The sequence below is a fragment of the Peromyscus maniculatus genome, chromosome 17 (genome assembly GCF_049852395.1).
Source record: "Peromyscus maniculatus bairdii isolate BWxNUB_F1_BW_parent chromosome 17, HU_Pman_BW_mat_3.1, whole genome shotgun sequence".
Lineage (NCBI taxonomy): Eukaryota > Metazoa > Chordata > Mammalia > Rodentia > Cricetidae > Peromyscus > Peromyscus maniculatus.
The window spans coordinates 47,538,297-47,560,809 of record NC_134868.1 but is presented as its reverse complement, the minus strand read 5'-3'; the positions used below and the strand labels follow the sequence as shown (position 1 = coordinate 47,560,809).

At 47.8% G+C, this 22,513-nt stretch overlaps 1 protein-coding gene across 10 annotated transcripts in view; it reads right to left on the bottom strand.

Annotated features, from left to right (window-relative positions):
• Nucleotides 1-2,069: 2,069 nt before the first annotated feature.
• Tacc1 (transforming acidic coiled-coil containing protein 1) overlaps nt 2,070-22,513 on the bottom strand; it is a 107,459-nt gene continuing 87,015 nt past the window's right edge. For all 10 annotated transcript variants that reach the window (XM_042262505.2, XM_042262508.2, XM_016001527.3 and 7 more), the window contains 7 exons: nt 19,147-19,272; nt 17,819-17,895; nt 13,866-13,909; nt 11,464-11,624; nt 10,583-10,689; nt 8,586-8,706; nt 2,070-7,181 (listed from right to left, as the gene is read on the bottom strand). In XM_042262505.2, the coding sequence (XP_042118439.1) occupies nt 7,113-7,181; nt 8,586-8,706; nt 10,583-10,689; nt 11,464-11,624; nt 13,866-13,909; nt 17,819-17,895; nt 19,147-19,272 (705 nt within the window). In that variant the 3' untranslated portion in view covers nt 2,070-7,112. The remainder of the gene's footprint in view (nt 7,182-8,585; nt 8,707-10,582; nt 10,690-11,463; nt 11,625-13,865; nt 13,910-17,818; nt 17,896-19,146; nt 19,273-22,513) is intronic.

The following is a 22,513-nucleotide window of genomic DNA, read 5'->3' as shown; positions in this document are numbered from 1 at the left end:
CTTCAGAACTGAATACATCTGGGATGTGGGAAATGTAGCTTGGCCTGCTCAGGGGCATATCTCAGGGAGACAGTCAGTGTCTGTTGGAATTACAGCAGTGTTGGTTGGAATAACACCGTCTCCTTGGGAGAGAACTGAGAATACAACCCTAGTTTCTTCATCACTTGGGCACAAAACCAAGGAAGGTCCAAAGTAAAGCCACCTGGGGCTGGAGAGAATGTTCAGTGGTGAAGACCAGAGAACCTAGGTTCAATTCCCAGCACCTACACAATGACCCACAAGCCACCTGTAACTCCAGTCTGAGGTGATCCAGCACTCTCTGGCTTCCAGGGGGCACCAGGCACACATATGATGGACAGATATACATGGAGACAACACACCCTTTCTTAGTCACTGTTCTATTACTGACACTATGACCAAGGTAACTATTATAAGAGGAGGTATTTAATTGGAGACTGGCTTACAGTTTCGAGGTTTAGTCCATTATCAAGTATGGCAGCAGGTAGACAGGTACCGGAGAAGTAACTGAGAGCTCCATCCTGATCTGTAGGCGGAGAGAGACACTCTGGTCTTGGCAGGGGCTTTTGAAACCTCAATGCCCCCCCCCCCAAGTGACACACTTCCTCCAAGGCCACAGCTCTTAATCCTTCTAATCCTTTCAAATAGTGTCACTCTCTGGTGAGTAAGCATTCAAATATATGAGCCTGTGGGGGCCATCCTTATTGAAGCCACCACACACCCACACATAGAAGTAAAAAATTTTAAGAAAGCAAAGCAGGACATCTAGCCTAGACTTGGATGTGGGTTTGGGATCGAAGGCCAGATTCTCCCTTCACTGTGGCATGGGCTAGCTCGCAATATCACCTAATTGTGTAAGTCAAAGGCAATGTGGAATCACTGGTTCCAGACACCTGCTTCAGTATACACATCTCAAGCAGGTTTTGTGACCACTTTCAAATAAACCGGAGCCTGTAATCCATCACTCAGGAGGCAGAGGTAGAAGGTCACAGGTTCCAGGCCATCCTCAAGAAATAGGAGGACTATCCTGCCTCACAGGCAGTGTGCTTCTATTAGGAAAATGTGTGAAGTCACACTTCAGCTCCCTTCTAGTATTCTCCATCTAAATGAGGGCAAAGCTACAATTTTCACCTCAACCTTCCATGCCAAAGCTTTATACTAGGCAATGCTTTATAGTATAGCTGTCTTTGTTTGAGACAGTTTCTCTATGCAGCCCCAGCAGTCCTGAAACTTTGTATGTAGACCAGGCTGGCCTTTGAACTCACAGAGATCCACCTGCCTCTGACTCTGAGTGCCGGCATCAAAGACATGCACCACCACTGCCTGGCTCCTGTTGTTGATTGTAATCAAGACAATCTTATCTTGGATAGTTTTATCTAAGGAGATAAATTTTCATCTTATTTCCCCAATAATGCTAAGGAAATGCGATCTGTTGTGGGGTGCCCTCTGCACATAATGGTATGAAGTACTCTGTCCCCCAAACCAGGACCATTGCAGGCACAGAGTCTCATGATAAGCAAGTAAGTATCCTGATTTCTTCATACCTCAGCTAAACTGTAAAACGACGTCGTGACTCTCCACTCCTCTCTTCCAGCTTTACCCAGGCCCACCCTAGATGGAGAGCTGGTCCGACCAACATTTAAAGTTTTCCTGGTACTAATCCAGAAAACACACAGCCCATCAGCCATTTTCTACACAGATCCAGCTCACTCCAGGTCCTCCGGCAAGGAGGAAAGCTCGGAGTAACTTGGCTTCTGAGGACTTGAAATGCCAGGGTGGACTAGTCTCTAAGTGACACCGAGGAACACTCAGCAGGAATTCTGTTTGCACAGATGCCGTCATGGTGGTTTGCATGGTGAGGTCTGAATTCCGGAGTTTGTTTTGTTTTCAATTACATGCCCAATGAAATGCATGAAGCCCCAGAAAAACGAGTGTAGGAAAATGTCATGTTTTCTATTTTCAGACAGAAATATGGAACTCATGAGAGGCTACCCTACCATAAATACTCAAGGATTAAAACATCTGACGAGCAGAAAAACATACCCCAGAGATTTAACAGTGGTAAACAGTTTTTATTCAGGCAATGAAACATGGAAAAAATATATTAGTAATTATCATAATAATTCTTTTGTGTGAGTATAACTTTTACAAATATTTACCTGACATATAAAAAGGGAAATTACTATGTGTATAAAATCTATGAGGATGATTATTCCACACAACACAGCCCCGACAACAGGAGTCAATGCGGCGTGTCCCCCCGACCCGGTGAAGGGCTCCTCGCACACTTCAGGGCACTGGAGAACACAGTGGAAGCAGATGTGCAATAAACACTTGGCACGTTAGCACAGTGAATATCTACTGGCAAACACTGACTTGCTAACAGCGATGCTGGAAAGCTGCCTGCCGCCTGGGGGACTTATCAGAATGCCCGAGTCCTGTCCCCAGGGTGGCAAAGGACCAAGCTGAGGCTGCAGGTGTGACCTAGACGCTGCCCTGTATCTGGATCAGATGTGGCTTTCAGAGTTCAAATTTCTATGTGTCTGTTTGGAAATGATTCACAAATAGAGTCAGTGACTTACATGAAGAGGAGGAAGAACTTTTGTTGAGCATGTTCAGATACCACCAAAAGGCAGAGGGACAAAAGTGGTATCTGGACAGTCGGTATTGAAGACTCCATACAGGGAAGGTTCAGGCCACACCTCAGTCCCATGCCTGGCCTCCTCTGAGCAGTTAAAGCATCATACAGACTACCTAAGGCCAGCATTACAGCAGCATCTTCATCGTGGAACTAGAACCAGAATATATGTGTTTACATAAAGCTGAAACCATAGAATAGTTAAGAAAGTCATTCCTCGGGAATCTTATTTGTCCAGATCTAACTGCATGCTGGCAGGCACAGAGAGGGGATGCATTCAGGTAGAAACTACTAGAAGGTGCAATCTTTAGTCTCTGCAATGCCAAGTGCTTGCCTGTGCTCTGGACTGTGTTTCAGAAGGGAACTGAGAAGGAGAAATGCTGTTTCTATACATTTATTTCCCTTTACTATCCATATGGGACCCCGAAGAATTTAGTGGTAAGTGCTTGCCCCTCCCCAGCACTGGGGATAGAATCCGGGGACTCGAGCGCGCCGGACAACTGTGCCACCAACTGAACTACATCCCCAGCCCTGGGAAATGGGTTTTTAAAAGTAACTGGAATCTGGAGGCCAGCCAAACCTTTGTGAACATCAGTTTCCTTTAAATAACTTCATTATGACAACTCTTTGAAAGATGACTTCTTAGACCTTTGGCTTGGTGTCCTGGGATTCCCAGACTTTATCTGTTCTTCAGTCAGTAAATAGTAATCTCCTATCGTTAAAAGTCTCCACAATATATACATCCTTAAATTCCTTGCCTGAATCATTTACTCTTTCAACACCTACATTCTCTCTTCCCAAGAAGAAAAGAAACCTGAGAGCAAGCTCAGAGGGTCACAGACCGACAGACAGACAGCAGGAACGACTGATTCACAGATCACAACCGACACGAGACTAAGAACTAGGGGAGGGAAGGCAGAAGGTCCGCGTCACTTTCAATCCGGTGCGCCCTGAACTTTGCGCCCTGAACTTTGCCGATGCCTGGGAGCTGCGGAGGGGCCCTGGTCTACTGTGGTCAATCCAGGGCTGCCCAGTGAGTGAGCATTTGTGCAGGGGCAGTGGCAAGTCTGCCCAGGGAGGAAGGAAGGGGGCCCTGGCTGGAAAGAAAGTTGAGCTTGAACTATAATCCTCCACGACAGGAATCCCCTGCCGGGGCAGAGCTCCACACGGCGGGCTTCTGCGCTTCCTAATTTGGTCTGGTTCTGAAGATGCCTGACTCCACACTGGCGCGCCAAGCACACGCCATAGAAAATTTAGGGAAGTGACCAGTCTCCAAACAGAGTAACCGCACGGTAAGCTGTGACACTGACAGGTCAAAGCCGTCTACACTTTGGCGAAGTAGAACTCATTTTAGGTCTATGCCGAGAGTCTCAACAAGACCACCTAATGGTCCCACACCACTTTCTGAGCCAGCAGCATCCACGACCCTCGTGTTTGAAGTTTTTTGTTATTTATTTTTACAAAGCTGGGGTTGACACCACCGCCTTGGGCACAGTGAGCAAAGGCAGCCACTGAGTCACACCCTCAGCTCTTAAGTCTTTGTAGACAGGGTCTCATTGTAAAGCCCAGGCAGGCCTCAACTTCTGGTCCCCGCCTGTGCCTCCAGAATGCTAGGATTATAGGAGTGTGCCACCATGCCTGATCCCCACTTTTAATTGCCTAACAAACAAGTATGTGGCCCCCAGCATGTGTTGAAGGAAGCTTTATATTTTTTTTTTACTCTCTAGAGCGCTAAGAGCCTTTTTAGGGCTCATTTAATTAAAAGAAAAATAAATATACTTTACTCTGCCTAGTATATTTTCTTAATTTGCCAGCTGGGCAAGAGCTACATTTTTATGCTTGTTGGAGAGTATCCATAAGCCAGAAGTTGTGGGCATTTCCTGGTAATGGTGATGACTAAGAGGCCACTGGCAAATATTGCTTACAGGACTATTTTATGTCCCCTGTACAGCAACTTCATTTAGCAGGGCCTGTTTTTCAAGGAGTCTCTTCCGCCAGCGTGGCAGGGAACGGCGGGCACCACGCCTCTCCTAGGCTCTGTAACATACAGCAGAGGAACCAGCTTAAAAAGAGGGCCGGGGCCAGAGATGTAGCGCTCCACAGTAAAGTACTTGCCTAGCACGTTCAAGACCCTGGGTACAATTCCCAGTACTACGAAAAAATAAAAATAAAAATAAAATAAAATAAATCAGGAAACAAGGACTATAGATTTATGATGGAGACCACTCTAGGCCATTCAGACTGAAAAAAAAAAAAAGCCATTACAAAAAAAAAAAACACATACACACACACATAGACACCACCGTAACACTGCAGCAGAGACTTCTGCGGGGTTTCTCGAAATGCAAAATGAACTACTCTTGCGGAAGAGAGCTAAGCGGATGCTGGTCAGGCCCCTCGAAGACACTTGAACCCGGCAGTATGTCTACAGCGACAGCCTTCCCATTAGGCCACTGTGACCAAATTCAGGGTCCCGCTGATTGTCAAGCCGTTTCTCCAACCACAGAGAACTTGTGTTGGTGTTTTTGTACAAAAATGTTAAGACAGTAGGCCTCCAAATGCAGCCTAACCTAAGCACCAATTATAATAAATGCATATTGACAAAATGTGATTTCTAGCTGGAGAAGACATTACTCACTCCCTAGAGCTAAAAAGCTTGCGCCCACATGGTAACACACTGCTAAAGGGATACTGTTTCTAAGATCTACAGAGGTTCTCCACGAGGCACAGCTCATTTCTGGAGTTGGCTCATGCAACAGTTTTACAAGGAGGAAAATATCTGTGTACTGAATAGTGCATTTTTACCACCACAACCCAGGGGAGAAGGTTAAGGCAAAAAATTCATGACAACTTGAATGGATTTGGTTTTTGCCTATCAAATGGAAAGGAACTCACGGGCATCCATGTGGGAGGTCTCTATTTGGGGGTTAATGTCCCCCGGTATGAGTTAACAGAACTTCATTCTGTCTGTGTGGACCTTCTCCTGTATTGCCCTCCCCAGCAGTCCACTGATTTGGGGCATGAGTCACATGACTTTTTACTGCCTGTCTTATTTAAAAGTCCACCTCAAGTATGAAAACACTTGCTGCTGTTTTGAAGTCTCGGAAGTGTGCCATGCTTATAAACACAGTCCTTCACCCTCTAACTGGTCCTTAGGGATGCCCTTATCTGTGAACAAGACCAGCTGACCCTTTCCCAAGTCCCTTTTGTGTGTATTTCAAATAGATAACCACGGCTGATTTTGTCTTATTAGAGACTGCCCCCAGGTGGACACATCCATCAAATGCCAGCTCTGAGCTGTTGGTGGACGTGAGAGGCTACTTTCATTGTGAGCACAGAGGGCCATCTGGGGTCTGGGGGTGTCCAGTACTGGGCAGCAAACGGCACAGCGGAGTCTTCCTTGGACATGAAACCCATGTCCCTGACCTTCATATCCCCAATCTCCCCACCCTGACTCAAGTGTTGGTTTGGGTGTTTGATTTCTGAGAAAAGGTCTACATTGCCTAGTGCGGTGCTGTCCTTAAATCCCAGGTTCGAGTGATGTGCCTGCCCTAGTCTCCCAAAAGCTAAGATGTCCCCATGCTTCCATTCACCCCTTTTTAAACATGGTCTCATATAGCCCAGGCTGGCCTCCAAGCAGCTATGTAGTTGAGGATGACCTTGAACTTCTGATCCTCCTGCCTCTACTTCTGGAGTGTTAGGATAACAGGCATGCACTACAATATCCAGTTTTTGTAGTTCTGGGGATCAAACCCGGGGCCTTTGTGTACAGGAAGCATTCTAGCCACAGGGCCATGTGGTCAGCTCCTACAGAGTCTGAAGCTGGCTTTTAGACCTAGGGTTCTGCTTCGAAAGAAGGATCTGTATTTATTTTTGTGACTAGGCTCCTCCCTAGAAATTCTTATCTGAATACGCCTCAGGGGAAAAGCAGCGGCATGTAGAGAGGTACGTGCATGAGTAAAAGTCTGGAAATAAAAGGGAACTCAGAGTCTCACTGTTAGTAGCAATAGGCCAAACTGTCTCCTTCAATAAAACTGCGGATACTGAAATTTTAAAAGATTAATAACCAGGTCATAAAAATATCAAATGTGTGCTGGGAAGGTAATCGCACACAGTCGCCACAAAATTAGAAATTTCACAAACTCGGGAAAGGTGAAGACGAACTGGCGATGGAGCAGCACACGCCGGACCCAGCAGCCCGTTCTCACGGAAGCAACAGCCTGGACGTGCGGGCCTCTGCGTCCCCGTCCCGTCCCGTCCCGTCGCTCCTTCCCCGGCAGCCACGCTCCAGGGGCGGCGAAGCGGGAGAAGCAGCAGCAGGCGTGTGCTTTGTAAAAAGTTGTCTTTCTCTGCAAAGGAGGGGTTACTTCTGGATAAGGCAAGATAACTGTGGTCACGACACAAGCAGCCAGACTCCGATCTGACACGGCCCGCAGGAGCGGGGGTCGGGGGGACCTCAGTCCGTCTTCCCCAGCTTTGCGATCAGCTCGTCACAGATTTTCGTCAGTTCTTCAATCTCTTGGTTCTGAAAGACAGAGGAGATGACTGTTGCAGGCCGCCTTGTGTTCCGAGAGAAAAGTCAGTGGCTGGGCCATTCCTAGGTGTGTCCCGTCCCCCACCCCTGCCCCCCCTGCACCACAGTCCTCAGAGGCAGAAGACCAAATGCGTTCCATCCATCAACGTGTGCTCACGGCACTGAGCTGAGGGAGAGGGGAGCCTGCAGCCCATAAACCTCAGCATCTGGGTTCTCTTGCTGAGCGGCTCACTTACTAACACGCACGGTCATGGATTTCACTTCCGTCTACCAACAGCTTCAGGGCCTGGGATTCCAGAGCCTGAGTCCGGGCCACCAGACACGAGCCACGAGCCAAAGGGCATCAGTGCATGAACGCCCATGCGTTCAAACACAGCGAGTCAAACGTTGGAGGAGGAGAAAGGCCGAACCCCGCCGAGCAGCGAGAAATCCAACTGGTGTCGTGGAGACTGGGCATTAAGGAGGGCTTCTCCCACGGTAGTGAGGGATCAGAAGAGGCCCCGGAGCAGTTGCCCTTCCAACCCACCCGGGATGTATATGTAACTCCAAGGGGGGCACGCGTGGACACACAGATGCCCCGAGGAAGTGGTGGTATGTAGAAGGGAAGAGCATCCTGAGAAGGGGGATTAGGAACAGGATCAAGTATGCACCACCAAGCCCAGTCAGGCGGGTGGGAGCCAAGGCGGGCTTCAGACTGGTACCCAACACCTGCCTCCATAAAGCACTCCCAACTCAACTTGGGTGCGCGCCCTCCGAGGTTACCTCAACACCTCGTCTCTCTGCCATCACTGGCATGACCAATGGCAAGCAGCCAGTCCCGAGCCTGGTGACATTATCTCTGCTTTCAATTTCTCTGCCGCCATTTTTCAGCATCCATTATGTTGGGCCGGGATTTGATGCGATGGGCTATCCTGTCCATTATAGGATGCCTGGCAGCATTTCTGGCCTCTACCCACTTCGGGGCTACTAGCATCTCCCAGTCACAACAGTCATATTAGTCTCTAGACATGGCCTTGTGTCCCTGGAGGGCACGTCGGCTCTGAAAACTGATGACTTGTAGCAACGGAAGAGAAGCTGATTCGCGTACTGTACAAAACCAGAGGGGATGAAAGGCAAGCTTGTGACTAAGCGTCCAAGCCCCTGAACTCCAGCTAAAACACAACCTTCCCCCTGGAATCCTGCCTATGGCTGATGGCTCCCCTTAGCCTTGGTTAACAACGTGACGAGTGTCCCCCGAATCGGCTCATAAAGGAGCTGGCCTGGAGTGTCCGTGTAAAAAGGGCAAGGCCACTTTCCTCCAGGTCCATGACAAGCGGAGTGAGCCACAGAGGAGGAGAGCAGCCGACGTCTCTGTGTCAACCAGAAGAACCCCTCCATGACAGAACCCTCGCCTACCTTCTGCTGAAGGGCCCGTTCCAGAGACTCCACCCTCATCTGCTCTTTCCGGAGTCCAGCATGGAGAGCCGCGCTCTCCGCCTTGGCCTTGGAGCGAACCTGAGCAATCTCTTCGTTGGCTCTGGGATGGGAGGGTTGGGTTTGTTTGCAGAAGAAGAAGCGCATGGTCAGCCACGGGGAACAAAGAGACTCAGGGCACACTCACTACTGACTTCCACAAAACCCCAGACTCCAAAGAACCGAGAGGAAAGCCCGGGAACAAAGTCTTACAAATTTCCATGGCACATCCCGACAGCAGGATCAAACTCAAGGACGGCAATGTCCTACAAAGTTTGTATTTCATGGGAAAATGACATGACTGAATTTTTTATGACAAGCCTAACTTTAAAGGGTCTGGTACAACGGTGGCCGGGTTATTCTGCACACCATCATATCGTACTGGAGTCACTCAACAAACGTCCTCCCCACTGAAACGGTGTATAAAGGCAATTCCACATCAAAGCCTCCATGCCAGCCCTAATGTTTTTCTTAGACTGCAGGGTTCAACACTGCCTTGCTGACAGGCTCTCCTAGGTAATAGTTCCAGTTTTTTCCACTGTCAACACTGTTGCCCTAAACACAGAGTAGAGATACTGGTGTCTGTGAGTTACAGCCCTCGGGAGTGTCTTGATCAATGAGAGGCAAGAGGAAATAGCATGTCACTTAGTAACCATCCCGTTAATTGGTAAAAAGATGCTAAAACTTCACCTGCAATAAAAGACATACAAATTAAAATAAGCTTTTTATGTGGCAGGTGTAGGGGACTGAAGCCAGAATCTTCTGCATGGTAAGTGGGTGTTTCTATCACTGACCTATTCACGGTCAAACAGTGCAATTTATGGTCTTGTCCTAAGAATGCAAAAAAGACAGGATCACGTGCCGTGGGAAAGATGGAGGCCATCGTGTGGGGATGAAGAAAACAAACACACATGCCTTAGGCCACAGCAGGTCCATTTTTAGCTCACTTCCCAGAACGACTCTGCTAATGTAGCCGTTTTCAACAGGGAGAGTGAACCATTGCAAACGTCCATCAGTGAAGAAACGCTAAGGTGCTGGAGAGATGGCCCAGTGGTCGATAGCACCGGCTGCTCTGGCAGAGGACCTGGGTTCCATCCCCAGCACCACATGGTGGTTCACAACCAGCAGTCACTTCAGTTCCAAGGGACCCAACACTCTCTTCTGGTCTCCACGGGCGTCATCAGGCACGAAAGTGATGCTGATGCACAGACTTGCATGCAGGCAAAACACTCACACACAAACAATAAACGTAGGTGAAGCTTTTAAAAAAGAGCCTGCCCTCTAATAAAGGGACCAGACTGAGCTATGAGTTCTGACTTGGAAAGTGGCGCTAATATGCTAGTGAGTAAGAAGGGGAATCTGCGGGCCGTTTTGATATAGATCTCAAAGCTACAACGACAAAAGGACACTAAACCATCTGGGGCAGTTTCTAAAAGCACAAGGACAACCCAAGGACACGCAGTAAATCCTTGATGAGAAGCCAGAAAGGAGTGGGAAGGAGAGAATCTCCCATTTTTACAAAACACACAAAAGGTATTGCTTTGTAGCTTTAAAAAAAAAAAAAGAGGGTGGGAGCGGACCATGGTGGCACATGCCCCTTACTGCCAGCCAAGGCAGCTGGATCTCTAGGAGTTTGAGAGCAGCCTTGGGAAAGAGAACCCAAGAGGGTTAGCATGTGTGTCTGAGGAAAAACACAGAAGAGCAACACGAAAGAGCTAAAGAGGTGAGACACAGAGGGATGCTGTGTATGCACATACACATCTTTTTATACTCCAATGTTTTAACCATGTAGAGAAATAAAACACACACACGCACCCACGCACCCACACGAGCACGCAGGCGCCCTGAAGCTGCAAGCATGTTACTTTGCAGACCAAACAGTGTCCGCCTCCACCTGCAACAGTAAGCAGGTGCAGCGCACATTTAAAACTGGCTCTTACCGGTCCAGTTTCTCCTCGGCGTGAACCTTCAGGGCCTGGTACCGCTGCTCTTCCTGCTTAACTCTAGCTAAGTAGTCCTGAGCGCATTTCTTCAGGGCTTCTTCATTCTATTCCAAAGTGAAAATTCAAAACGAACATGTAGTCTCTTTTGTTTCTCTTGCACAGTGTACCCCAAGGGTGGCTTTGGGGGGTTTTGTTTTGTTTTACGGGAAAGCCTACTTAGTGGAGATATGTTTAATTCAAAGTCCACAGCAACCTCAAAGGGCTTGTGCAGCCTCCATAAAGAAAGCCTATGGAGTTTCTCCATGTCCTAATCCGCATTGCTACCCAGGGCTTCAACTTCCCAGTGCAGCTTCTTTCTCAATCCCTATATTAGATGACTGGCCAGCCCCATCTTTTTAATTAATTAATTAATTAACTAATTAACTAACTAACTAATTAATTAATTAATTAATTAATCTGTAGCATTTGGTGTTCTAAGGCAGATCTCATTTTACAACCCTGCCTGGCTCTGGCTTTGTAATCCTTCTGTCTCAGCTTCCTGAATGTTAGTCAGGACCACAAGCCTGAAGTCATAAAGCACGTCACGTACAGAAGGCCCTGCGTTAGACCTACCAAGAAAAGAATTCCACGATTCTTTCTGACAGTACAACTGAGCGATCCCACTCACTTCTCCCGTAGTACACAGCCTGGCCCCGTTCAGTGAGCTAAGATCTCTTCTACTTTTACTAATATCAAAAGGTGAACCATCAAGAGGAAGGAGCCGGGCAAGCCTCAGCCCCACACACAAGGCTGCCCGTCCCTCTGACAGGAGTGACTGCCTGATGGCAAGAAACCGCCCCACCACCCGGGAGACATGGCGGAAGGCCTTCCAAGCCTACCTTCTTGAATCCTTCCAGCACGCCTTTCAGGTTTTCGTATCTCCTGAAGAGATCAGAAAGGGACCTTTCAACCGAGTTCAGGTCAGCCAGGGCCTGCTCCTTCTCCATCGTCAGCTGCTGGAAACTCTTCTGAGAGGTCATGCTCGTCCTCTGCTCATCTTCTGGGAGCCACAAGTCAAAGGGGACAAAGTGAATGGGACTCTGAAGAAGGGGGCGTGGCCTGGGTGTCTCCACTCTCTGGACCGCATAGTCTACTGGGAGGATACACACCCTGACAAGTGAAGGCAGGATGCCCGGGGTGGGGACAGAGCCGGTGTTCACAGAGTGGCCTCTCGGAGCAGAGGCTGGAGCAGGTACCCAGCAGGGACTGGGGATGGGGGCCGCACAGGGCAGACAGCCAGGGCCAAGGCCAGGCTGGGAAGGCTGGTGGTGCGGACTGTTACAGGAATTCTGTCACCGGCCGGCTAGCCAAATGAGTGGAGCGTTTTGGTCCAAGAGGCAGGGTTTTTATTGGGATGAACAGTGATGGAAAGAAAAGGCAGAGCGGAGGCGTGTGCATGTGCTTGTGTGTGTGTGTGTGGGGGGGGGGGTGTTTGTGTGGCCAGAAACAAGACACAGGGGAATGTAAGTGGAGGCTGGCGACTCGGTTCAGATTCCCCATCTGTCCTGTGATGTTTGTGCACAAGGATTCTGCTTGATAATAAATGATACAGTAATCTCTTATCATCCGCTATCAGTGGACAGTGGGGAAATCTTTTCAGTACTTAAATGCTGCAAGGCCAGAATAGAGTCATGGAAGAGCCAAGCCTCAGAGCGGCAACTCAACAAGGCTGGATGCTCGGTACTGAGAACCGGTCACTGTTACTGTCTACGCGCTCTGCGCTGGGTCTGAAGGAGGGAGATCAGCACCTGCAGTGAGCTACCACATCACACCAGACAAAAGACTCACTAAGTGCAGAGCACAGACCTGCCATGCCAGGACTCGGGATACGGAGCTAGAAACGCTGAGTTCAAAGCCAGCGTGGACTAGACAGTGAGTTCAATGCTGCCCTAGGGTGTCTTTGGAGGGCATTATCTTGCCCTACCTACTCCTCTCCGCTCTCTGGTTGGTCACATACTCCCACCAACACCATGTTCTGTCCAAGCACACGGGGCCCAGTGACTCTAGAATGGACTCTCGGAAACCGTGAGCCAAAATACGCCATTTCTCTTCCGTTTATAATCATGTATTTTGGTCAGAGTGGTGAGAAAACATACGGAAACAAGTCATGAGAACAGACAGAATCAGAACCTACAGAAAGGAGAGCCCAGCCCAGAGAACACTGTATTAAATAAGCCAGACACAGGAGGACAAACACTAAACGCTCCCAGAGGCTAAATGAGCTCATCCTATAGGTGTAGAGGGCAGAATGGTGGTCCCGAGAGGCCTGGAAAGGTAGGCCGGGAGCTTGGAGCGGTAGGCTGGGAGACGGACAGAGGATGGCTGGCGAATGAGTATCAGAAGACAGAAGAGTAAGCTTGAGTGTCCTATAATAAAGTAGGATGACTTCCACCTACCAGAAGTTGTTATATACTTTATAAAGAATTAGAAAGTACACAGGAATTCGAATGTTCCCAAAGAAATGACAAGTGTCTTTTTTTTTTTTTTTTTTTTTTTTTTTTAGTCTCTCTAGTAGCCCTGGCTGGCCTAGAACTTGCTGTGTAGCCCAGGCTGGCCTTGAACTCACAGACATCTGCCTGCCTCTGCCTCCTGAGTGCAGGGGTGCTATTCACCTGCCTTGAAATGACAAACGGCTAAGGAAGTGGAAATGCTAGCTGTAACAGCTTAATCACTGGCCACTGTATTCATGTACAAAGCACCACACTGTTCCCCACAATATGTACAGTTTTACGTGTCACTTTGAAAAGGCCAGAAAGGGTCTGGAGAGGGGGCTGAGCAGTTAAGGGCATGTACTGTTTTTGTCGAGTACCCGGGTTCAGTTCCTAGTACCCTCATTAGGCAGCTCACAACCACCTGTGACTCCAGTTCCGGATGATCTGGAATCCTCCTGCAGTTTCCACGGGCACCTGGTGCACGTAAACTTGTGCAGCACACTTGTGCGCACACGCACACACATGTACAAATACGTCAATATATCTTTAAAACTAAAGAAAGAAAATAAGGCTTCAGAAAGCTAGCCATCTCCTCCAGGAAGGATGTAATGATTAAGTGGGAAGGTACCGAGGGTGATGGGCCCCTTCCAGACACAGAATCTGCCAGAGCCTCAGCTTAGACTCCACAGATTCCAAAACTGTAAAAACAAGTGTTTGTCTATTGTTAGGACAATCCAAACAGGCTCAGATAGGTTCTATGGCTCATGCTCACAAAACAAAACAAAAAACCAAAAAATCTTTCTCCTTACCAATCATTTGGGCAATGGTCTTTTCATATTCAGCCACAATTTTCCTAAAAAGAAAAAAAGTAATGTATTATATATAATCCTAACACTAAAACTTGTTCTGTTATCAGAAAAAAGAAGATGAAGTCAGAGGACTATTGTCTGAAACAAATTCATGACTAGATAATAACACGCACATAACCACATCTTCACTCTGTTTCCCTTCTTTGGTTTTTCCTATACACATAAGGTTAATAAAGTTCTGAAAGGTTAAATGTTCTTAGCACAAGCTAAAAAGGAGGAAAGGAAATTAAATGAAGAAGGCTTATGTCTTTGGTGCTAGGAATGGAGCCCTAGGCTCCCACAAGCTAAGTATGCGCTCTATCCCTGGTCTACATCCTGAACTCCAAAAACTTTTGATAATCTTGTGCTTAATATACTGGTTAGATTTCAACTGTCAACTCGATACAACCTCGAGTCTCCTGGGAAGGGAGAACCTCAACTGAAGAACTGTCGTGATCACAGTGGCCGGTGCCCTCCCGCGATTCTCTTGATTGACGTGTGAGGGCCCAGCCCACGGAGCAGCCCTGCGTCCCTCAGCAGGCGCTCTGGCTCTGCCAGTAAGGAGCATGCCTCCGCGGTTCCTGCGTTAGTTCCTGCTCTGACTTTCCCTTCATGATGGCCAAGACCTGAGAGTGTAAGCCGAAACCCTTCATTCGCTCTCCCAAGCTGCTTTGGGCCATGGTGTTTTTCACAGCAACAGAGGACCAGCTAGAACATAAGCCTTTTGTAAAAACAACTGTCTTCACTTTTTTCTATTTAAATACTGTCAGACAACCTTTTTAAGTTAAAGACGTTCTTCAGAGCCCCTCCTATGAGATCCACTCTGACTTCCGTCTTTCCTGGCCCACCCACCTTTCCAAGCACTGTTCTCCTCTGGTTCAGTGACAAGTTTGATCTTGTGTCCTCCTCCCACAAATATTTCACTTTTTGGAGATTCTGACGATCGTGCCCCCAAGCTGGCCTTTCTCTCAGTGAAGCGTGGCTATTCTGACGACCCAGGGCTCGGTGATCCTTCCTGCACCTGCCCCTTCCTGGTGCGTCCACCAAGCTGGACTCTGCACTCCAGGTCCTTATGGTGGCTACTGTACGCTCATTAACAGCAAGGCTGTTCGAAGCCCAGCGCCAGGCCTCCAACCAGGAAGTCCTCCAAAACCACATAATACAGGAGCCACCAATCACAGAAGTCATGTTTAAAATATCTCGTCTGTACTCTGGTGCTCGCTGGTGAGGATTATGCATTCTCCTCTTCTCTGAGGTTATCTTTAGTAACGTACTGACTCATATACATTTCTAGACTGGACAGGAAAAAGACAAAAATGTTTCTTTAAGGGAGGGGCACAAATCTCTGAGACAAATGTGTAGCCCTGACTGGTCTGGAACTTGTTGTGGGGCCCAGGCTGACCTCAAACTGTGGTAGTCCTCTTGCCCCAGTCTCCAGAGTGCTGGGATTGAAACCACACCACCACCACCATCATGGCTAAAAGATTTCTATTTAAAGCCCATCCATTTTGCTTTTACTAATCTCAACACCTCCATCATCGAATGTATCAGGAAACTGTATTACTCTTTATTGCAAATGGATATTTTTAAATAGACTTCTGCCATTCTTTAAAAAGTTAAGAATTGGCCAGGCGTTGGTGGCGCACGCCTTTAATCCCAGCACTCGGGAGGCAGAGCCAGGCGGATCTCTGTGAGTTCGAGGCCAGCCTGGGCTACCAAGTGAGCTCCAGGAGAGGCGCAAAGCTACACAGAGAAACCCTGTCTCGAAAAAACCAAAAAAAAAAAAAGTTAAGAATTATATGAGTTCTGTTTGCACATGATGTTGTAAATAACCCAAAGAAGCTATGGTATTTGAAAAATAACTAGTCCATACCAGCTCTGACTTCCTTCTTTTTGGAGATGGGACCTCTCTATGTAGCTCTGACCTTGGTAAGTAAACTAGACTGGCCTCAAGTTCAGAGATTCACCTGCCTCTGCCTCAGTCTCTAAAGTACCAGCACTGAAGGTGTGTGCCACCATGCCCAGACTGCACAGATATTTTTTACCTCAGGATCGAGGACTATGGGGGTCCAGCCCCTCGATAGTCCCCTCCCAGGGTCCGGGAAGAATCTACAACCAGCTGATAATTAATCTTTGATGAAAAGAAATGAATCTATGTACACGAAACTCCTTAGTCCACATACTTTATTATTCTGTGACAGTTATAAGCTTATATTCTGTTCTCATATTTAGGTCATCTTCAGCCTGATTTCTCTCTACACTTGTCTGCAATCCCCTCTAGGTTCTATCTTAATTCCTTCATCTAGTTCTGCCCCTTCTAGGTTCTCATCCATCTTGTTCCTTCCCACATCATCTCCTCTCCCGTCTCCTCTCTCCTCTTCTCGTTCTACCTCATCTTGTTCTTCCCCATCTGGCTCTTTCTCATCTTCCATCTCGTTCCTCTAGTACTCTCCTGTAGCCCTTCAATCTACTTCTTCCCCATCTCAGTTTGTTTCTCTCAAGTTCTTACCCATCTAGTTCTTCCATTCTCTTTTTTTCTCTCCTCTCTGTCCTCTGCTTTACAGTTATATATCTCCCCAAAATCACAATCCTCCCCTCCACCCAGGACACTCAGCCTGAACTTCCTCAGGCAGTGATTGTCCATTATCAGGATCAAATGGAGGGTTGATAAGAATTACAAAGAGGGGCACTAGTTGTTAATTACCATTTTCGACCCAAAGGGGAAGTGACTAATGATTTAACTAAAGGCTAAATACTGGTAATATCTAAGAAGAGGGATCTTATGCGCACAACTATAATCTTAAATGTGTTTGGTAAAAGATGTTAAAAATCTATAAGTTGCTAGGTCAATGGGAGAAAATAAAACTGTCTTCTTTTTTCCTGTGGCTCCTATCTGTCTAAGCTGTCTGCCGTTTTTCTTCAGGGTGGGGGAAAGTGTACTCAGTCTCTAGGCAACCTGTGTACAGGTAGATGCCTCTGGTGATAGTTAAAGGGAGATCTGGAACTAGAGGTAAGGTTTGGGAAAGGAGGAAGTTAAGCTTAATTGGCACATCCGCCAGGCCTTCTCAAACAGGTAGGCTGGATGCTTAAGTCTATTCTTAGAAAGTATGGCGGTATCTCTGATAAGGTACTTTCCTCCATCTGGGGATGCACCTGGCCGGATGCTACCAATGATGATAATTACAGGGAGTCTTGAACTGGGAGTTCTGGCTGAGCATAGCTGTTAGCACAGAAGGTTATCTAAATATTCCTAGAAGTGGTTAGGTAAAGAGTTAGAGGTCTATAAAGTTAGTAAGGCTGTAAGAAAGGAGGGGTCTGAGCTAAATTGTGTAAAGCTATTACTTAATGTCTGCCTGACCTAGGCGGTGTCCCCTTGTGGAATTTACCTTAAGTCAGGAGACTCGCCTGTGGGTTGTTATCACTGTTAGTCCTCGGAAATTGGGTGACCGCCTGGGTGATGTCTCCTTTAGTCCTTGAAAGTGGCTAAGGGAGATAATCTGATTCCAGAGAAAGCCTTTCCTGAGGCTGTTCTCCAAATGCCTGGAATGTCTATGTCCAAAGAGTGATCAGTCCACATTGTTAGTCCTTCTTAGGGGAAAGTCAATTGGGAAAACTATGAAGGCACACATGATTTTCATAACAGAATACAGCTGATATATAACAAGCCAAGTAACACCAAAAACTCCTTGGGATTTGGCTTCCTCTGGAGGAATTCCCTGATCTCTCCAGGTAGTGACTTTGCCATAACCAGCTGAGTTCTTAGGATAGATTCCTGCGGCCCGCAGCACCTCAGAGCACGGTGCAAAGAGCAAAGCCCTCACATTGTCAGCCACTGATTTTGTGACAAGACAACATTGCTGACTGAACCCACAGGGCACAAAGGCATCCACGTTCCACCCCGGCACCAGGCTAACCTCATCTCCAAGACTTCTTCTCGGGTCTCTTCATATTTCTTCTTCCATTCATTGGCTTCAATCTCTTTAGTGATTATCTAGAGTATAAGAAAGCTTCGTTTTACTTCATCAATCTATTGGGAACTGAAATGTAACACATGACCGAGTCTGACACAAGATGATCAATTAACATTTAGGAATACAGTACACCGCAATGTTGGTATATATAATGTTCATAAACATCTGGGAAAGCACACTCTCGGCTACACAGGGGGCTGGGACACAGCCGCACCAGGTCAGGTGACCAGCACAGCTCCCTCACATTTAAATGGTACTTGCAACTCTTCTGAAATTGTTTTGTCTTTATTTTAAGAGAGAGTGCATCCATGTCAGCTTTGAACTTGTGATCCTCCTGCCTCAGCCACCCAAGTGCTGAAATAAGGCACTACTACATTCCTGTCTGTCGTGGTGTCTCAGCACTGGGTAAGAAGGGAGTCAGAATGAAGGGCTCAGGATGCATCCCACTGTGTGATCCATCCATCAGTACAGGCAGACCCTGCTATTCTGACCAGAGCCCAATTTGCTATCTGAGACATTCTTGATTCTCAATTCCGTTTGTTGGCCCTGCACAGGGCATGGATGGGCGCCCAGAGCCCTCTCTCACTAAAAGCCTCGGGCTCTCCCTTCTTCCTAATTGGTACATCTTCTGGTTTTGTGCCTATATGAGGGGGTCTCAAGAACAACACAGAGATGGGGGCTGAAGAGATGAGACGGCTCAGTGGTTAGGAGCACTGGCTGCTCTTCCAGAGGTCCCAGGTTCAATTCTCAGCACATACATGGCAGCTTACAACCACCTGTAACTCTAGTTCCAGGGGATATGACACCCTCACACCATCATATGTGCAACCAAAACACCAATGAACATATATATATATATAGACAGAGAGAGAGAGAGGAGTAGAGGGATGGCTCAGAGGTTAAGACCACTGGCTGCTCTTGCAGAGGACCTGAGTTCAGTTCCCAGCACCCACATGGCAGCTCACAGCTGCCTGTAACTCCAGCTTGAGGGATCGGGGGCTCCTTTGGCATACACATAAAAATAAAAGAACGCAGAGGCTACCCTGCGTGCTTCCACTGACCAGACACAGCCTTCCCTCAGTCACCTCAGCGTACACAGTCTTGCCAAGACCTCAATGCATCGGCCAGCGGAACACCAGCACCGATACCCGAGTCTACAGAAACCCCTTTATGGGAGGAGCCACCCGAGCTACAGAGAACAGGAAGCTGCCGGCTAAGGTGAGGCGCGTTGGCAGAGATGGGGCCCTCGGCACACAGAAAGAGACCTTTACCTCTTCTCTGATCAACGTGAGCACAGCAGTCTTGTCGGCTTCGCTGAGGCAGATCCCATCCAGGGGGCTCTCGCTCCCGCAGGCCACAGACACGGGGGCCTTTTCTGAAGAGGACTCCAGCGCTCCCTGGGGGGACAGGGCTTGCATTTGAACATGGTCAGTCTCTAGCTTAACCCTGAATATCCCTCAACAACTTCCTCACCACAAAACAGATCAAACTCTTTAAAAAACGTGCTTGCAGAAGAACCAGGAGAAAATGGTAGCTTTCAACAAGCAATCTAGTTACAGTACTAACTAAAGGAAGCGGTTCTAATGACTGCTGGGGTTGGCTTACATTGGAGGGACGGAAAACCTAAGAAAGCTTTCTTCTCATGAGAAGGAAAAGAGTGTAAATGCCAAGTGGTCAGTGACCAGAGAAAAGAAACGCGTCTCAATTATCTCAGTTTTGTGGTGTTTTCTGAGGATGTGTCTATGCAAATAATTTTTCAACAACAGTGAGAACCCTCCCAATCATATATGGATGCTTCGGATGTCTGTTTAACCCTTTTGGCAAGGTTTCTTAACATGTATTACTGCTGTTGGAGGTTTTTGCTCTTTTGGGGGCCCACTGCCCAGCTCCCAAATAAATCACTCATGGAGGCTTATTCTTATTTATGAATGCCCAGCCTTAGCTTGGCTTAGTTTCTCGCCAGCCTTCCTTATCTTAAATTATCCGATCTACCTTTTGCCTCTGGGCTTTTCCTGTTCTCTAACTTCTGTGAATTTTTTTTTAATAATTTACTTAACTTTATGTGCATAGGTGTGAGGGTGTCAGATCTCCTGGAACTGGAGCTACAGACAGTTGTGAGCTGCCATGTGGGTGCTGGGAATTGAACCCGGGTCCTCTGGGAGAGGAGCCAGTGCTCTTAACTGCTGAGCCATCTCTCCAGCCCCCAACTTTTGTAAATCTCACTCTTACTCCGTGGCTTGCTGGATGTGTAGCTGGGTGGCTGGCCCCTGATGTCCTCCTCCTCCTCTGGCTGCTTGATCTCAGATCTCCCTTCTCCCAGATTTCCCCTTCTATATATTTACCCTTTCTGCCTGCCAGCCCCGCCCATCCTTTCTCCTGCCTCGCTATTGGCTGCTCAGCTCTTTATCAGACCACCAGGTGTTTTAGGCAGGCACAGTAACACAGAGTTAAACAAACGCAACACAACATAAGCGTAAGTAACACACCTTAAAATATCCCACTACCTATTACCAACTTCCATGCCTAGGCGGGCAGACGTGGTGAATCTATCTGACCTTTGACCTTTGCCTGACTCAGGATGGCTAAGGACTGACTTCAGCTTGGGTGATGATCTCAAGCACACCCCCACATTAACCCCTGCACCAAGGGGCCAGATACAACACAAAACCTGTGCCTAGGTGAATTCTGAGAACAGAGGGGTTAATGAGCAGCTCAGTTTTGCAGCCAAGTCCGGAGTTCCTTCTCAGCGGCCTCTGGCCTTCTGGTACACTAGTTTACTTCCGGGGCAGCTACAGTTCTAAAGAGCCATGTTTGGTGGTGCGTTGGTGTTCCCAAAAGCTTTTTTTTTTTTTTTTCCAAAGCAATTTCCTCAAACCTAGGAAAGTGAAGTTTTTGTCTATGTGTGACCTAACCACCAAAATGGCAGCCCAAGTGACCTGGAAACACTCTCAACCTCCAAGTGCGTGTGAGTGTAGCTATTCAAATACAATTCTCCTGAGGGGATCAGGGCAGGAATTCACGCTGTGGCCCATTCTGGTTACCCCTTCCTGTCCTCTAGGACTGGAGTTTGACACCACTTCGCCCTCGTTATTAACGGCCAGTGTAAAGAAGCCTTCAGACCTGCCCTCCCTCGGAGAGGACTGGCCAGTCTCTTGCAGGACGGCACCAGAACCCAGTACATGTCTAATACAATGCTCCAATCCAGCCAGAGACGACAGTTCAGTCAGTCAAGTGTCTGCCTCCTCAACATGAGGACCCAGAAGCCACCCAAGGGCGCTGGTTGTAGTGGTACACGCTTGTCCAAGCAGGAGCAGCTCTGGGACCCACGGGCCAAGCAGCTGAGCTTATTCGGCAAGCAGCAGGCCACAGAAAGAGCCCATCTCAAATAACGAGGTGGCCCAGCCCCTGATGAATGGCATATACAGTATTCTTCTGGCCTCCACATGAACCCACATAGATATAGAATCCCACATACACAGGAAGACACATGCACAAAACAGATACACACAGGAAGACACATGCACAAAACAGATACACACAACTCCACACACAGGAAGGCACATGCACAAAACAGACACACACAACTCCACACACAGGAAGACACATGCACAAAACAGATACACACAACTCCACACACAGGAAGGCACATGCACAAAACAGACGCACACAACTCCACACACATGAAGACACATGCCCAAAGACCTCAACCAACCAATCACACCCTTCTAAAAAGGGTCCAGCTTTCCTAAACTGCACTAGATTTTTTCCAACACCTTGAGGCGCACAAAGCTCTATCTATGGTCCTGATCACAATCTGCAGTCAGCAGGGCCGCCATGGGGGAGGAGGCCCTTGCCTGGAAGCACCAGCAGTAACCGGTCTGTGCCACGATGACTGCTTGTCCCTTTTGTCCCCAAGTCCCCGCCACTGCTCTACTAGAGATCTGCTTGGAAAAGCCCGAAGAATTCAACTTTTAACAATTTAAGACTTCTTTAAAAAATAAATAAATAGCTGGGCGGTGGTGGCGCACGCCTTTAATCCCAGCAAGCACTCGAGAGGCAGAGGCAGGTGAATCTCTGTGAGTTCGAGGCCAGCCTGGTCTACAGAGTGAGATCCAGGAAAGGTGCAAAGCTACACAGGGAAACCCTGTCTCAAAAAACCATAAATAAATAGATGGATGGATGGATGGATGGATGGATGGATGGATGGATGGATGGATGGATGGATGGACAAACAAATAAATGAATGAATAAATAAATACATAAATAAATAGCTGAGTCCTAAGTGGAAAACGCTGCCGAGTGACAGACTTAATCCTCACAACATAATAACAGGTGGCCTTGGTCACCACTTGGTACCAGGCCGGGGTCTACACCAGACACTCAACACAGGCAGGCTTAGGGATGGATATACACAGATCACACATTTATGACTCCTTTCCTTTCTGTAGTGCTGGGGACAGACCCAAGGCTTTGCCCAGGCTAGGCAGTCTTCTACCTCTAAGTTACGCCCTCGGTCTTCAACCGAGAGTTCTCCCCATAAGGTTAACATCACAAGGATGGGGACTCATCTACACTCCGTTTATACGGCCTTGCTTTCAAGAGGTCACGACCAATGGCCAGTCTTCCCCAGCGGGCTTC